The sequence below is a fragment of the Falco punctatus genome, assembly GCF_963210335.1.
Source record: "Falco punctatus genome assembly, chromosome: 6".
Classification (NCBI taxonomy): Eukaryota; Metazoa; Chordata; class Aves; order Falconiformes; family Falconidae; genus Falco; species Falco punctatus.
This window is the reverse complement of record NC_137585.1, coordinates 359558-377189: the sequence shown is the minus strand read 5'-3', so window position 1 is coordinate 377189 and position 17632 is coordinate 359558. Positions and strand designations below refer to the sequence as shown.

Below are 17632 nucleotides of genomic sequence, written 5' to 3'. Positions count from 1 at the left end.
GCCGTCCCCGGCTGCGCCCCCCGGGCCTGACCTCCCTCCCCCCCTCGTGTGTCCCCGGCGGCCCCAGGGCTCGGCTGGGCGCTTGTGGGTCCGTGCATGGCGCAGAAACCGCGCCTGGGGCTGCCTCCGTCCCGTTGCTGCCGGCTGTGCCCCCCCCTCCGCCGGTGCCCCCGGCCCGCCCCGCCGCGGGGACCCGCCTCGCTGCCGCGGGGCCGAGCCCAGCCCAGCCCGGCGCCCTCCCGCCTCCCTGCCGGCCGCGCGCGGGGAGCCCGCTGGCACGGGGGCTGCGGGCACCCCCGTATCGCTGCGCTTGAGGGACTGGGCTGACTGAGAGCATAAAGTAAGTTATTCTTCGTTCACATTATTAGTTGGAGCCAATTACGAGGTGGGTTGTGCAGCAGAGCCCAGGTACCGAGTCCGTCCTCGGGGTGGGGATCACCGCACAGATGGGCGCTGGGTGACGGGCTGGCCGGAGCCCGGACCCGCCCGGCGCGGCGTGTGGCCCCGTTGGGTGCTGCGAGCCCTGCGGCTTGTGGAGCTCTCCCCGGGGCCAGCGTTCCCCGGCGGAGTGGCTGGGAAGGCTGGTGGCTCCTGGGCGGCAGCTGTCTGTGAAGCTCCTCTGCTCGGTTGTGTCCTGACGCACTGCGGCGCCTGAAGCTCTTAGGTTTTGTACAGAACTTTGAGCTTTGGAGCGGTCCATGATACAGGTGTTCTGACGTGCGGTGAGCAAAATCACAGAGTAGATTAGGATGGAAAGGTCTCATTTAGGTCAACTACCCTGCACAAAAGGGACAACCTCAAAGCTAGAAGAGGTTGCTCAGGGCCTTGTCGATACATGTCCTGAAGATCTCCAAGAACAGATTACTCAGCCGCAGTCGGCACTTCTGCCCAGTACTGAACCGCCCTCACAGGGGGAACCAATTTTTCCTCACATATTGCTGAACTTTTCCTTGGTGCAACCTGAATGTTGCCTCTTCTCCTTCTGCTGGGCACGTATGTGAGAACCTAGGAGGAGTTGCTTCCTCTTTTCTGAATCATGGCCCCGTTCCAGTCATCTCGGAAATTAGCAAGTAATTCCATAACTTCCATCCGTATGAATTTTCCTTGCTGACAAATATCCAGAGTTATAGTGCCAAAAGCTCCCCAAATTCATACAGTACTGATGATCAGAAAAATTAATAAATATTTCTCATATCATTAAGTTCTACCAGCAGGCAGCTTTGCTCAAAGCTTGAAAATAAACTGAGTTGTTATCTTGGGGCTCTGCCAGGAGATTAATGATGCAGTTTCACAGGCCAGCCTAAAATTCTGTTGCTTGTGAAACAAGGAGTCCTGCCACATTCCATGTCCATCCTTGGCCACTTTTTCCCATCCCCTTCTCTGCACCAGTAGTAGCAGTGAGGATGCTGCCCGGGCTGGCGGGCTGATGCCGGCAGGGCTGGCGGGTCGGTGTGGTACACAGACAGCTTTGGCCATTGCAGCTGTGCTGAGGGGCTTCAAGCTCCGCTCTCCTTCCCCAGCCCTGGGTGACAGTGAGGGTTCATCTCTCTGTGCAGGTTTATTGGTCTGTGGAGTAGCGGTAATAATGGGAACCAATATCAGTAACGTGTTGTGAGATCTTTGGATAAAGGTGGCAGGGAAATGTGAGGTGTTAGTGCTTATATAGAAACATATTCTTCTAGATTCTTTATATACAGCTGTGAAGACTCAGTCTGTTTATAATCTAAGGGTGATTTATAGGCTTGTAGAAATGGCAGGATATTATAATTGTATTAATTAGGTTACAAATAATACTAATTTAAAGTTGTAAGATGCCAGGATAGTCACACAGTAAGGCCAATATGAGTCTAATATTCAGAATAAAATGCCTAATTGTATATCTCTATATCTAGGTAGATGGACAGGTATCGATACCTGCTGTTTAGTGGAAAGCTAAACATGATTGCTTTTCTAATGTTTACAGTGCCAGTTTTCTTACTTTCATTGAGTTTTACCATATTTTGTTCTTAGCCTGCTTTTCTGGAAACAAACCTGTATTTTAAGGCAGCCCTGTGTGGGTGTGTCCATACACCATCACCCCTCTGGTCACCTTTGGAATAGTTCTGCCAAAACCAGGGGACTAAGGTCTCGGAGATAATTTGTTCCTTTGATAATTTTCTCAAAATGCTACTTTGATAATTTGACAATTATCTCTCTGATATAACTTTGATAATTATCTCAAAGAGAACTAGTTTTCTGATCTCAGAGAAAAGGTTCCTATAAACTTAATTAAAATGGTCAACCAGGAAAAAAAATTTTCTGTAAAGGTCCCAAAAGAGATGGAGGTTGCAAAGTGACACTCATCAAAGATTCAGCAGGAGAGAAGGCTCTTATAAGTGCTCCAGCAGATTCAGGCAGAACTCTGAGACCTGGAACAACTAAACAAAACAAATCCATGGGAATTTCATTGCTGTTCCATCTATAGAACTCATCGGTTCCCATGCTCATGTGAAAACAAGAAGGTACTGAGTTTTTCTTTATTTAAAACAAAGCATTTCCAGCTTGTATAATTGTGGATAAAAGTTTGACAAAGCTTGATCCATGAAGTTTTGAAAGCAAGAACATAATTGAAACCAATTGTAGATAAAACAAATCACAGTGTCCTCTTAAAAAAGAGTTGCTGGTTTTCAGGAGTCTTGCTCACAGCTGAGGTTGCAATACTGATAATTTTTATTAGGCACTTTATTTTTCACTTGATTTCAGGAAACTATTACTTCTGGTAAAACTCCTGCAGATATATTTTAAAAATATGGGAAAAGTTCACTAGGACAGAGAAGCCAATGATGACCTAGTGTTTGAGCAACCTTGTATGCTTTTTGTGTCTCTGTGGTGCCTCTGCCATGGCTGTCTGGTCATGGGAAGAATTAACAGAAGAAATTATTGTGATGTTTGAGATGACATAGTAGGAGGTACCCCTTACTGATGGGACCAGAATGAGTCAGGCTGAGCCAGTGCAAAATGGAGTGGTTAATTTGGCCTGGGAATTAAACCTGATTTTGCTCTGAGGCAGATCTAGAGCACTCACCCAGTAGGTAATAGCCCTCTGCAAAGGCAAAATGCTTTAAACACCTCACCTAGGTCTGCCAGAACTAATTTTACCATTGCCTATGACTGGTACCACGTAGGAAATTCTTTAATTATCGGCAAAAATTGTGACTGAACAATCATTCCAATCCACAGACCGTCTCATGAGTAATGATTACCAAAAGCATTTGCAGAAAGTCCCGTGTCACCCCATCCCCCCAGATTACCCCCTTTCAGTGCCTTTGCTATGGGGCTAAGTCAGGACTAAGTCAGCATCTTTCAGATTTTTCCAGCCTGCTACTTTCCCTTCCTAATCTGATCTATATACACTAATTCACATGACCCATTTCACTATCAGCAAATAACTGTCATTATACTTGAGAGAACTAAAAAAATGTGCTTTTCCGTGGGGGAAAAAAACCCACCCCAACAACCAGCTCTGGATTGTAAGGGTCATGGCTGCGGGGCTCAGCAGTGCAGGGAGCAGGATGGGGTGCATGCAGCCCCCCGCGCTCAGGCCCCTGCCGCTGGCATCGACCTCCCATGCTGGGGAGCAGCAGCGGCTCCTGTGCAGCCCACCCTGAGCCCCAGCTTCCAGCTGACAGCACCGACCTGGCTCACTGTTCATCTGCAGGTGGGGGCAGCGGGGGAGAGAGAGGGAGAGAGGGAGGGAGGCAGAGGGAGGGAGGACACTGCAACCTACGTGAATAATTGATGGTGCAAGGAAAGGAGAGCAGCTGGGTTCCCTGTCTCCATCTGCTCACCAGCTGGGGATGAGAGGTCCTTGCTCAGGTAGGGGACGAACAGCTTAGCGGCTTTATTCTCATCTTGCCTCCAATGCCAATTAAACATATTTTGCATCTAGAAGGAACGGGAGCAAAGAGAGCTGGGGGAGGGCTGATCCAGATCTCCTGCGCTGCTTGCATGGCGTTGCGTAATGGACGGACCTCGGGGCAGCTCCAGCCTCGGCAGGGAACATGGCTCTGTGATTTTTAAAGAACATTGTGCTGCTGCATTGTATGTAGGGCAGCAGCCGGGAGAGTGAGAGTGGAGATGGGGGGCGCGGGTGCCTCTGTAGGAAATGAGACAAAGTGAAGAGGTGGAGGAGCATGAAAGAGGGTCTGTCCGGACTCGGGGGGAACCCACCCTAATTCTGTCAGCCTTTGACATAAAACGATGATTCCAAGCGGGCCGTGGGAGGTGCTGTCTGTGCACACTCAGTACTATATTTAGAAGCTGTGTGCATAGATCTGTGGAAACAGCTGATGGGAAAACATGTATGTTTTTATTTGTGGGTGCAGCTCTGGGCTTGTGACGACCGAGTGTAATATTGTAGGAAAACATAAAAAAACCAACCCAAACAGTTTCTGCCCTGAAGAGTTTACTGTTGAAGGATGTGCTGCTGTGTGTATGTGGTACTGCGCAGCTTTGGTGGAGCTTCTGATGCTCTCACAATGACTCAATTAATAAAATTGCAGAGATCAGTTTCTGTTTTACAGCTAATACAGACTTATCCTTTATGAGCGCGATAAAATGCTAATGCAAGTATAAGAAAGAAAAAGTTCTGTTAACAAAAACTGGGAAAAATACATAGCAAAAGGTATAGACACCAATTACTGTAGTACCTGTGTTAACATACCTACAGGGGTACCTGAAAGAACAGAAATTTGTGTCCCAGTCCCTAAGCCACATGATAGCTATAAAATGCATAATGATTATGCAAATGTAGACAAAGATATGGATTACAATGTAATCCATAATGTAAGACTGTAAGTACAGAGAATTAGTCTGGGAACTGAATCTACCTAGTACAACTAAAGGCTGGTATTAGGTGACGTTGTTGCAGTAGCTGTGTGAACAGTAGCAATGGTTAGCTTCATTGTAAGTCAAGGAACCGTAAGGGGAAAGGGTGGCCTGTGATTTGCATACATGTGGAAATGATTTATTCATATGATTATTGCTAAAGAAGGCTAATTAGAACAGTAACTAGGGTATTTAATAATTGTTTGCTTGTGCATCTTGAGGGCATTGTACACAGCTGGAGTTGCACAGGAGGTTAGGTAAAGCTGCAAGGCTGTTAGATTGAGCCCGGTGTGGTTTTGTACATGAACAAAGTTGGCTCTTGTCCACAGTGGCAAGTTGCCAAAGAATGGCAGAAGAACCTGGGCCTGTCCATGTGCTTGGCTTTTGCCGGGGCCAGGCTCGCCAGTGCTGCTGTGGATGCCTCGTGGTGGGGGTGGGCAGCAGCCCCTCTCTCCCCAGGAACCGGCTCTTCTCCCTTCTGGCCACAGCGGAGCGGGCAGGCCTGGCTGTGGCTCCTCGCCCTGGCCCATCACACTGCTTGGAGGCTCGGCCAGGGAAGTATGAGCTGCCGTGCATAGAGTGGCTGCCCTGCCTTGCCCGAGCCCTGCCAGCAGCACTGGACTGGGAGCAAGGGGTGTGCTGTGCCGGCCCTACGCCAGCACCTGAGCTGCCAGGGAGAGGAAGCAGCTGGCCTCCAGGCAGGTTCCTACAAGCAGCAAGTGGATCCCTTCTTCATCCATTCAAAGCTGCCAGCTGCCTTGATTGATTCCTTACTCCTTACAGGCTCTCTTCCCACCCACAGACCCCCGAAGCCCCCATAATTTCTATCCAGGCCCTGCATAAGTAAAACTTGCAGAGAGCATTAGGATGAATTGCTGCACTCCTGTCCCTAAAACTTTGGTGTAGCTGCTTGCTTTCTCTGTTTGTCTTTTTGCCCGTCTGTATTAGCAATCTCATGTTTTCTGTCTGGTCTCTCCGAATTCTGCTTTTGCTCTTCCCTTGCACCTTCCTGCAGCTCCTCTGGCACATGCTGCCTCTGGTCCCATGTTCCCTACTGTCCCCTTCACGGGTCAGACCAAGCCCAGTGTGAGGCTGACACTTACCTTAAAGCTGGGGCTGCTGCCTTTGCAAGTCTGCATGTAAAGAGGAAACATGACATCATCCTGTGGAATGAAATTGGGAATCACAGGCCAAAAATGTGTCTGGAAGCACTCTCTGCTTTTATTTAAACAGAAGTGTATGCGTGCTCTTGCAATGGACGATCATGTTGTCATCCTCAGTTTTTGTCAGGAATTATGATCTATCGGGGAGTGAATGCTAATACATGTGGCTGAGGGGTTTCTGCCCCTGAAAATTTGGGCTTCCCCGGAGACCAGCTTGCACATCAGGTGAGGGAGCCGTCCCGTAAGGGGGGCGTATGGCCAGATCTCCACAGCCTTCGATGTCCATCGGCTCCAGGTACCAAGGGCGGTTTTGGTACCCTCCTGGTCTACCCTGGAAGGGTGTGGGAAGCTGGGGGGTGGGGTGGGGGGGTCGCCTCGATGCTCACTTTTCCCGCTGGATACTGAGAGCCTGGGGAAGAGCTGTTGCTGTGCCGTGGAGCTGGCCAGGGGCACCACGTGTCGCCGCCCCTGGGCTCGGCAGCCCCCGCAGCTCCTGCGGCGGCGCCCAGCGAGGGGCGGGGGCTGAGCGTCCCCGGCGGAGGAGGGGACAAGGCACCGCTTCACCCCCGCGGCTTCATCTTCCTCAGTCTCTTCCCGCGCCCCCTGTGCGGCGGCTGCGGGGCGCCCTCCGCGCTCTGCTCCGGGGCCCGGCGGCGAGGAAGAGGAGGGCTGGCGGGGGAGCCGGGGGCAGCCGCGGCCCTTCCCCATGGCGGGGCGAGGGGCGCGGCGGCTCCCGGGGGGGCAGCGCGGCCCGGCCCGGCCCCTTTCCCCGGCCGCGGGTTCCCCGCCGCAGTCTGCGGCCGGTACGTGCGGGGCTGGGGCCGGGCAGCGGCTGCGGGCGGGGGAAGCTCTGGCGCGGGGCCGGGCGGCGGCGGCAGGAGGGGGGCCCCGGGGTTCTCTGCGGGAGCCTGGCGGGGGGAGGGTGGCGGCCGCGCACCCCCCGGCCGCTCGGACCCGGCCGCCCCGCGTCCCCCCGGTGCCGCTGCGACGGAAGGGGGGGAGCCGGGCGGGTGCCGGGGGGGAGGGGGGCGCGGGGGCGGCCCGCTTGCTCCCCTCCCTCTCCCGGGGAGCGGGGGGCTCACCGGCGTGGACCTGCCGGGCGGGATGAATTCCCCGGGGGAGTTCCCCTTGCCTCGGTCCCGCGGGGGCGGGGGCCGGCGGGGCTCCCCGGGTCCCCCCGTCGGTGCGGGGGCAGGAGGAGCTGGGGCAGCCGCCCTGCGGCCGGGAGCGAAGCCGGGGGTCCCGGCTGAGCGCAGCGTCCGTGGGCTGAAAAGTCTGTGACCAGCTGAGAGCAAACTGTCCCGGCGGCAGAGGGACCCCCGGGTTCTGGCCTGGTTCCCCCCGTCCCCCCCGTTCTGGGCTGGCCATTCCTTGGCGGAGCTGTGGGAAGGGGCGCGGGTGCGCACGGGAGGGGGCCCCGTGCTCTGGGGCTGCCTGCGGGTGTGGGAGGAGGCAGATGTGCCTCGCTAAGGGGGGAGAAAGGGCGAGAAGGGGCAGCAGCTGTTGTTTGGGGAGCGGTTGCACAGGATTTCTCTCACAGGCGCCTCGGGGCTGCCGCTCCGGACTCCGCGCGGCGCTGGCTGCCTGGCCCTGCTGGGGGGGGGGCTACAACGTGCCCTTGTCTCACTGCAAGAACCAGCTGTGAGGCTGGGACTCGGTCAGTGTGCTGACTGCCATTCCATAACTAGCTGCAAATCATAGGACAGGTTGGGTTGGAAGGGACCTTATAGACCACTCAGTCCAGCCCCCTGTCACAGGCAGGGACCCCCCCCCACCAGCCCAGGTCGCTCCCAGCCCCGTCCAACCTGGCCCTGAGCCCTGCCAGGGATGGGGCACCCACAGCTGCTCTGGGCAGCCTGGGCCAGTGTCTCACCACCTTCACAGTGAAGAATTTATTCCTGATACCTAATCTAAATCTCCCTTCTTTTAGTTTAAAACTGTTCCCCCTGGTCCTGTTGCTACATGCCCTTGAAAAAAAGCCCCTCTCCAGCTTTCTTGCCGGCTCTTTCAGGCACTGGAAGGTGCCCCACGGTCTCCCGGAGCCTTCTCCGGGCTGAACACCCCCAGCGCTCAGCCTGTCTGCACAGCAGAGGACTCCAGCCCCCTGAGCATCCTCGTGGCCTCCTCTGGACCCGCTCCGATGGGTCCTTATACTGGGTGCCCCGAGCTGGAGGCAGTGCTGCCGGGGGCCTCACCTGAGCAGGACAGAGGGGCAGAGCCCCCTCCCTCGACCACGTCGCTGGGGATGCAGCCCAGGGCTCGGGGGGCTTTCTGGGCTGCGAGCGTGCATTGCTGGGCCATGTGGAGGTTCTCATCCCCCAGCACCCCCAAGTCCTTCCCCTCAGGGATGCCCTTGGTCTGTTCCCCGCTCAACCTGTGTCAATACTGGGGGTTGTTCTGACCATGCTGTATTGTTTCTCCTACTGGAAGGCTTCAGGTTAGCAGAGGTTTTTACAGTAGCTATATGCCTGCTTCCCTGTGAACTTTCAGGAGGGTTTACCTGAGGGTTTGGGGCACTTATCTCTTCAGACACTTCTCACTTCCTTAATACTTATGAAAGATGGATGAAAGGATGGATGGAATCTGTCAAGGCTGACTTGTGCTTTTCTCAGAGCAAATATTTGCATTGACTTGGTTATTGAACTGGCTCAGCTATAGCAGATGGGAATGATTTTGAGAGAGCTGTACAGACTGATCCCAGGAGTAAAATAGCAAAGGATGCTGCCAGGCAGGAATACAGGGGGTGAGCAGAGCTCTGTGTGTGGATATAGTGGCTTGGAGGTCTGCAAAGGTCCTTTATGTGCTGCTGAGTATTGAGAGTTGCATTGTTAGTGGTGGATCAGCAGTGCCTACTTGTAGTTTGGCTACCTGCTTGAAATTAATGCACTGGTTACTGTCACTAGTAAAATCCTAGTTTAGTTTTTGACATTTTCTGGGCCCCCTGCTTCCCCTTGTTGCTATTTCCTAAAAATAAAGGTTCAGCCAGGATACATTTGCACATGCGTATTCCTCTCCCTGCAGAACTGGTTTTCTTTCTCAGAAGGTTGATATTCTGCTTTTCTGTGGCCAAGGAGCTTGAAGTTCCAATTTGAAAGGCAGTATGTTCTCTTTCTATAAATAAAGCTTAATGTTTTTCATTCAAGAAGTTTTAAATTCACAAATGGACTTTCAAGCAATAGTTACAACGGCCCCAAGCATTCGTGATATTTCGTGAAAGATAACATAAAATCTAAGTCATTCACCTGGATTTTTGAGTTCCCTCAGCACATCCCTAACCTGAGATAATGACAGAATTGAGAACATCTCTAAATGTAATAAGACCAGTGAGTCTGGCATCTGCTGGAGGACCTTTGACACTAGGACTGTGCTTGGCTTGAGCAGTAAGAAGCAGCCCTGTGCGAGGTGCCCTGGCCGGCCCCAGGGGCAGAGATGGGAGCGGGGCAGGACCGGCCACGCTGACCTGCCCTGGGAGCTGCCAGCTTCCATGGTGCTGGCATGTGTTTTGCTCTCTGCTGAATGATTCAGGATTCAAACCAGTGACAGGGCAAAAAAACCCACTACAGCATGTAGCAAGGCCCCAGAGCATCCAGTTGCACAAAAGTTCTGCTATTACACTTCTCTGGAGATGGCTAGTTTCTGAAAATGAAAACTTATCAAATTAAGCTCTTACCTTTTTAGGGCTTGCAGAGCAGAAACTTCAGATTCCTAAAAAACCCAATGAAAATATGTCGTGTACTGCTTGGACATAAATTTTGCTACTCCCAAACTTGCAAGTAAATGAATAAGATGATAAATAAAGCATGTGTTGGTATGATATTAATATTCATTTAAAATACATTTGCCATCTAACTATTCCAATATTTGTTTGAGGATGTCAAGTCTAACTCCTACATCTTTCCTCCCATATACATTACGGCTTTAGTCTCTAGACGCATTGCACAGATCTCTCTCATTTTGAATTTTAGGAGAAAATTGTGGGATGGAAGAATTGTGTTATTTTGTGTAGATCAGCCTATATACAAGTTACATGATGTCATTGGGCTACTAAAATAAATTGTGAATTGTCAGAGAATTGGTGGGCATTGAGATTGTTGGAGCATGTAATGGAGTGTGGCTTCATGATGACGGGAATGCATCGCACTTCCGTGCAACAGGGAATGTGGCAAAGCAAGAGCCTGCATGACTTACAGGTGCTGATCCCTTCACGTGGAAGCAGTAGGAGTCTGTGCATCAAACAGCTGAAGGATAGCAATTTATGATTGTGTTATATGATCACGTAACCAGCATATTCATGATTGCATTACAAAGCGGACAAGTCTTGTATTAGGAACTTGGGCTTTCTTCCCCGCCCCACCTATGCGACCTCTACCATGACTTACACCCCAGTTGTCATTGCTAGTAAAAACTGTGAGCAGCACAGGAGGTTTATTAACTAACAGTAGGAGAGCTGCAGCTAGCAGTGAGGCTGCCCACAGCGCGGTGGCCGATGCAGGGTATGTCTTTTAAACTACAGTGTATTGTTTGTGTTATTTTTTGCTTTCTCTTCTATGAAGTCAAATAAGTGCTGCTGCTATTTGTTGACACTGCTGCTCCAGCAGGGCCAAAATAACAATGTGTTTTCAACAGAAGATGTGCAGATAAAAGCTCATCCAGCCTGCACGCTGGCTTTCCCAGCAGCAGTAACCCGCAGGCTGCAGGAGGGGTGCAGGCTCCTCTCAGTCCCGCTGTAGCACCATCTCTGCTACGCTGCTGTCTCGGACACTGATACCCAGGCTGTGGCAGCTGGGGCTGTCCTTTGGGTGCTCATTTGTCATTTCAGTGACATTTCAGAACTTTCTGCTCTTTTACTATGGTTCAGCTTTCAGATCTGGTCCCGTAGCTTCCCGTGTCCTGTGTTTATTCTGCTACAGATCTATGATAGAGGAGGAACCTGGCAAAAGAGATCGTGCAGCACTTACAGGACAGTGGTGAGGAAAACAGCGTGCGAACAGAGGCGGAGCAGTCGGGGCCAGGCGGCTTTTGCTGTTACATCCAGGACGTTTGCAGGTGGCAAGTGGTGAGCTGAGACAGCTCAGGGAATCTCACAGGGCGTGAAGGTCCCTCATGGGCAGGAAGTGGTCTGGGGAGAGGAACAGTAAGCAGAGGGCAGCAGAAGGCAGAGGCGGCACTGCAGGCAGGCACTGGTGTCTTGAGATATCCAAGAGTTAGAAGATATTCCTTCTTTCTCCTCCCCTTGCAGGAGGTCCGAGGAAGGGGTGCGCTGCTTCAGTGATGTTATAGACCCTCCCACCCAAGGCTTTCCATATGCTCTCGCTCCTGCTGTCCCCAACAAGGTAAAGACAGCCCATGTCCCTCTGGCTGAGGTTGGAATGTGCCTTGAACCACTGAGCAGAAGAAATGACTGAAGCAAGCTTGTGTGCGTGCATGTCTTATGGCTGTAGTTGCTCACTTCTGTGGCAATCCCAGGCTTCATTTATTCATTTCTTATGCTGTACTGTACTGAGTCAGTGGTCTGGCCCATTGAAAGAGAGAAATTTCTAGTAACTGTTCAACCAGGTTCCAGGGCAAGCTTTTGCCACACAAGCTGAAGACAATTTGGCTAGTTCTTTTGTCCCTGCTGTCAGCTAAGGAAGAATGATTCCATCTTGTCTTCAGCGAGCAAGTAGTTTCTGTGCCAAAATGTGGAAGGAGCTGTTGGCTCTTTTGGTGTCTGAGTTAGCAGAGAAGATAATGTTAGCTTCTGCAAATGTTAAATTCTTTTCCCTGTTGTCTTTTCACAGACTGTGGACTTGTTTGAGATGATTGAAAAAATGCAGGTAAGGAGAAGCTACTCTGTCAGACTTTGACATCTCGTGATTTTTCATAGCCAAACAAATAATTGGCTGCAATTTGCGTTGTCGCTTTGCTCCCAGTATGCTTTAATTTAGTCTTGCAGAATATTTAGCTCTCCCAGGCCCAAGCACCTACACCTACCCTTAAATGGGGTTTCAGAAGTGTTTCCCTGTGTTAATTTTTCCAACCAGCATGATGGAAGGAATAGATGCAAATATTATAGTTATGTTCTTTGCAGAAGTGTGATTCTGAGAAAATCAAAGTTGCGTTAAGGTATCTCTGGCATCTTCAAGAAATTGCTTCTGCTGGGCAGCAGCTGCTAATGACAGGTGATTAATAGGATGTTAACATAACTGCATTTAGCAAGGTCAAACAGTTTAATAAATAACTACTGCAGGCCCTGTCTTCAACTTGCACAAGAAAGAAGGACTGGCTTAATTCTGTTACGGCAATACGTGCATTTAATAGCATATATTACATTATAAAATTAAAATACAGTAAAAGGGAGGAAAAAACCAATCCTGCCCTACCAAATAAAGAGATAATAATCTAATAATGTTATATGTGTTACATATCTAACAACAAAATCTCTTCCCAGAGCATCCTTACAGATTACCAGTATTTTCTAAGTGGTACACCTTTAAAATGCTGTGGGTGACTGGCCTGACCTGACATGGCACACAACTCCTGCCTCCTATTATGTGCAGGAATTAAACTTAGAAGAAACAATTAACTTATTTTCTGGAATTTGGGTGATCATACTGTGGATATGATGGAAACACAAGCTTTGGTGGGAGTGTGAAGGTGAGGAGGTGGACGGCAGCAGTGCAGGACCAAGCATGGAGCTGTGAGGATGAAGTGCTGCCTGGCAGGCTAGGAGGGGGTGCGGGGGAGGGGGTCTGAAGGTATGTCTTCTGTACAGGGGGGGTCTGAAGGTATGTCTTCTGTACAGTCATGTGTAGGCAGGCACAGACCTTGAAACCACCGTGCTGCCCCCCCCTCCCCGTTGGGGTATGTTCTCAGCACGACAGAACCGCAAGCGCTGGCTGTGCCAGGCCGTGGGGCGCGCTGGGGGGAGCTGAGCGCGGGGCTGTGGGCACTGCGGGCACTGCGGGCGCTGCCACGGCCTGTCCAGCCTCTGCCAGCTGGGCGAACACCGGCCGCTGCCAGGTGTCCCTCACTGGGACACTGCGGTACTGAAGATCTCAGGGTTCCTCAGCTCCCCGTTGGCCGTGTGAGAACTACATCCCACTGGATTCGGACCGCTTCAGTTAGGGGTGTAACGAGGAGCTGCTGAGAATTGCTGGCATATGCAGACCACCTAATTTTGCATCTGTATTGGTTTCTTAGCTGCCCATTGTTCAGACTGTCTAGTAGTTTGTTTGTTTGCTTTTTAATTTAGCTTGTTTTGTCACCTGACTTGCACTAGGAGAATTAATAGCTGCTGCTTAATTATGACAGCAACTTTTTGAAAGGAGATGTTTTCCAAAAGAACTCTCCCCAATTTATTTTTATTATTTATCTTTAAATTGTGATCTTTCTTTAGATTTTTACTAATTATTTCTTTATCCTTTTTTTCTCTGTATTTGCTTTCCCTTTCCTTCCATTTGACTCCAGCTATCCTTTAGATTTGTTGAATCACTCTTGAAATTTAAATCTGGGATTTTCATTACCAAACAAGTGAGTAAAAGGCAAAGCAGGAGGCTTGGGCATTTCTCCGTAAAATAACAACAACAAAGCCACAGGATAGAATTAGTATCTGAGTACTTTAACAATGGGATTGGAGTAGAATCGCTTGACTGAAAGTTAACGTAGCCATTTCACATTATGTGTGATGAATTAATGCGTAAAGTTGTACTATCTTCTTAAACTGAAACCTGCCTCTGAAATCTGGGAATGAAGTTTGCTTTTTTTCCTTTTTTTTTTTCTTCCTTTGTAATCTTAATACTCATTACTTGAAGTAAACGGGCTACTGGCCACATTGTTCTGTGCTGCAGATGTGGTGATGCCACAGGAAATACCCTCTAAGGGCGCTGGGCCGTACGATGTTCCTTGGTTGCTCTGCAGTGCGGGCAGTTGAAAAGCAAGCAAATCTGATTTCAGCTGATAAACCCTGATGTTGTAGGTCTTTGCATACTTGCATAGCCAATCCTTCCTCACTTACCTGCTTTTGTCTTTTGTGGTGTGATGTTGCCACCTCCAGCCTGCATCCGTATGGTTCCAGCATACCCTTCCATCTCATTTTCTCACAGCCACCTCCATGTTTTCTTTCCTGTCTCCCCTTCGTATCCAAGCTGTCTGCTTTGAACCAGTGCTCTCCCTGCAGAAAGCGGGTGCTATCGTTAGGCCGTGGTGGACCCGGCTGTGCGTCCGGGCAGTTTTTCCTCTGTCTGTTCTGTCCCCGCTCAGGCCAGGCACTCCCGGCGCGGGACCCTGGCAGTGTGGGGTCCCCAGGCTGCTGTCTGTGGTGGGCTGGGGGTGGCCAGGGGGGGCCTTGCCCTAAAGGCAGCACCAGCAGCCGAGCCGCCCCGAATGCCAAGGGGCTCCCAGCAGGTGGGTGACGCTGCCACAGGTTGTGCCCCCCTTTGGGGAATGACAGCCATCTCCACCGGTTGTTCCGCCTGCGCTGCCACCCGTCAGCAGCGTACGTGCCAGTTCTCTGAGGCCCTGGTCACCCTCTGGAATAAAGCCTCGGGCTGCACAGCTCAGGGCTGCCTTAGAGCTGTGCCAGTACCTCGGGCTTCACTCCAGAGGGAAGCTGGTTGGGTTCGGGCTGCGTCTCCTGCTCCCTGGAGCTCCTTTAACAGTGCAGAGTCATGGAATGTGCCGGCGCGTTCCTCCGTGCTCTGCAGAGCCTCCACTGCAGGCAGCACCCCCTTTACAGCAGCCAGGGAAGGTTTCCTTCAGGCCACTCTGAACTACTGGTCTCCTACTGGGACCTCCCTTGTAACTGGAAACTTTCTGCACTTACCAGATCTGCCAAAAATGCCAAGGAAGGGGAGAGAGAACCCGCAAAACCACGGTTTCCCTGCCTGCGTTTCTGTGTGCAGAAATGCTCGGGAGTGTAGCAAGCTTGTCCCAGTCCTTCCCAGGGCTTGTCCTGGAGGGGCTGGGGCTGCTTTGTGCATATGCGTACCTCCCGTCTCGGTCCTGTTTGGATAGAGCATGGGCCTGTCTTGCCCCAGAGACCTGTTCCCGAGCCCAGCACTCCCTGTGAGCCCTGGCTGACCAGGAAACTCCAGGCTGCATCAACAAAATACCCGTTCACACTTGTATTTCATGCACGCCCCTTTCTTAGCCTCGTGACCTCCCCAGATGCTAATCGGTCACTACTGCCTCTGCAAAGGTGAAGATCGCTCGCCAGCCTTTGTTCCCTCTTAATTTCACAACCCACCGCATCCTGCTAATGTTCATTTTGTCAGTGCTGTCTACTGACACTGCAATTTGAAACAGGTCTTCTGATGTTGCCCTATGAAGAATAGCTCTAAACTGGTATTTGTTCAGGCTCCCTGTTGAAAATACAGTTTTAAAAAAATACCTTTTCTTGGGGGAGAGTAATTCTTTCTAAGCTCAGCTTTTGTAGTTTGGTCCTATGTCACCCTGTAGACGTTTTGACAAGCTTCTTTCTCCTAATGTAGTTAAGGAAAATAATTCTTTATTTTTGTTATTATTATTGTTTATTTCTGTTACTATGTTATCTGCAGATTGTTCCTCACTTGCTTTACTGTGTTTCTGTATTTAACCAACTAAGATTTGTTGTTGTATCTATTTTTTGTGCTTGAACTCAACTTCAGACTTATGAGGAATGCCCTCGTGCATCTGCTACTAGTCTCCCTTACCCTGGCGTTCAGCCATTATGGCTTACTTCTGGTGTTTCTAGGAGTTTTTGGAAGGTGTTATGCATTTGTTGTAAGCTCAAGGTCTGGCTCCTCATCATTTCACGAAGGTTTAGCTCTTTTATGGCTCGTTTAATAAGCTTTCTCATTTTTTTATGACCCCAGTTATATGTGTAATGGATGTCTTTTTTTTTTCTCTCTCTCTTTTTTTTATTTTCCTTTCTTTCTTTTGTTGCTTCTTCAAGGATCATTATTAATCCATGCTGTAATGCTGCTATTCCTCGATGTTAATGTTGTTGCTATACTGGAAGTTTTTTCACCCTGCATGGTGGAGCATTGGCCTCAAATGTTTGCTCTAGAGCCTCTTCAGATCCCCACCGCAGGGCTCCAGTGAGAGTTACGTATTTCTACCAGACACTAGTTTACAAGCTAGTTCCACTGTAGAATACTTGCATAGACATAGCTGTTATAAATCAGATCCTGCTTATTTTCAGAACAAAGTTGAGAGCTACTTCTCCTGTCTGGAATCCCTGATAGCCACTTTATTGCGCAGCGTCACTGATGGTGTATAAAAATGTTCTGATATGAGTTACAGGATTTAGGTGCCAGTAGCTGAATACTCAGGTGTTGTGTCTAAGAGACAGCTGCAACTTAAATCCTGGTCTGCAGCTTCCTATCTGGTGATGCCAGTTTTGCCTCTTACTCTTTCGCCTGTACTGATGTTGGCTTGGACAGTGGCCAGCACGTTGTGCACCTTGCTGCCCCCCGTATCTCTGGGGCTCCTCCTATTCTGCCTCTGCTCCGTTCATGTTGGCACTGTCCTCACTACAGTTTCGCTGTTCTATGTGCTTCTGCTGCGGAACTGTGGTGCACACAAGCTACTCTTGCCACAGTGAGAAGGGAGGATGGAATAGCCTTGAGAAAGAGAAGCAAGTCTGGATGCCAGCTGCTGGTTCAGGAAGCAGCCAGGCATCCAGTCATCTCCTGCCCTGCATCCCAAGCCACCTGCCAGCAAGGCTGCCTGGGGAAGCAGCCCCCAAGCTCCGCAGCCGCACTCTGTGGCACGTAAGAACAGATGTGTTCTCTTACGTGGATGGGAGCAAGGCACATAACCTGCTTAATAAGAAAAGTCTTCTCGCCTAGCCCCAATTGTCAAAACAAGTGTTTTAAAGTAGCTAGAAGAGATTAGAGAATTAAGTAAGAGCATCAGTCTGGGAGATTGCTTTTGATTTCTGCCAGCTTTCTGTTTTTTAAGAGATGTAAGGTGGCCAGGGGAGCTTTTCCGTTTACATGCCAAGCCAGGGGACTGGCCAAGTTCTAGCTTTTACTCCTCTTGTTTACTCCAAACCTGCATAAAGTAGAAAATTAGAGAGGCAAAATATGCATATTGAGGGTACAGAGAAGGGGACAGAGGGTAACAGAAACAGACTTGCTCAAACATAGGATTCACTGTCTGTGACTTTGTTTCCAGGGGAGTCGTCTGGATGAGCAAAGATGTTCCCTTCCAGCTCCTCTCAAGGTCAGGCAAAGTCCTTGTTGCCTCCGAAGTTGCTGAGAATGACAGATAATTACTGATCTGGTTTGCAGTGTATTTTCATCTTGAAATGAACATGGAGCCTACAAACAGTGCAAGGACACATATATGCTTGCCTTTTTTTTTTTTTTTTTTTAAGTCACTGCACAAGAGGGTGAAACTATGTAGCTGAAATAGAATCAATGCTTCCCTTTTTCAAATTTAAGTGGTTCCAATAAGTGTTTATTATTATTAAAAAACTTAGTTTTGACTAAGTACTTTCTTTAATTTTATTCAGTTTAAAAGCTATAATAATAATAAGAATTATGAAACCATGTTGCATTTATTTCAGTATGCTTGAGGACTGCTATGGATGCTACTAGAAAGCTTCTCTGTTTCCCTTACTATTATGCCGATAAGAA

The 17632-nt window shown here is 50.0% G+C and overlaps 1 protein-coding gene across 26 annotated transcripts in view; it reads left to right on the top strand.

The window, feature by feature from the left end:
• Positions 1–222: 222 nt before the first annotated feature.
• Positions 223–17632, top strand: part of LOC308065800 (rap1 GTPase-activating protein 1-like) — a 50333-nt gene continuing 32923 nt past the window's right edge. For 19 of the 26 annotated variants that reach the window (XR_013928922.1, XR_013928923.1, XR_013928924.1 and 16 more), the window contains exons 1-5: positions 223–6832; positions 10940–11085; positions 11269–11362; positions 11810–11845; positions 17169–17216. Coding sequence is in view for 19 of the 26 variants with exons in the window: in XM_080392259.1 (XP_080248385.1) it covers positions 6284–6832; positions 10940–11085; positions 11269–11362; positions 11810–11845; positions 17169–17216 (873 nt within the window). In the remaining 7 variants the exon portion in view is untranslated. The remainder of the gene's footprint in view (positions 6833–10939; positions 11086–11268; positions 11363–11809; positions 11846–17168; positions 17217–17632) is intronic. The other 7 variants (XM_080392251.1, XM_080392250.1, XM_080392255.1 and 4 more) reach the window with 7 other exon arrangements.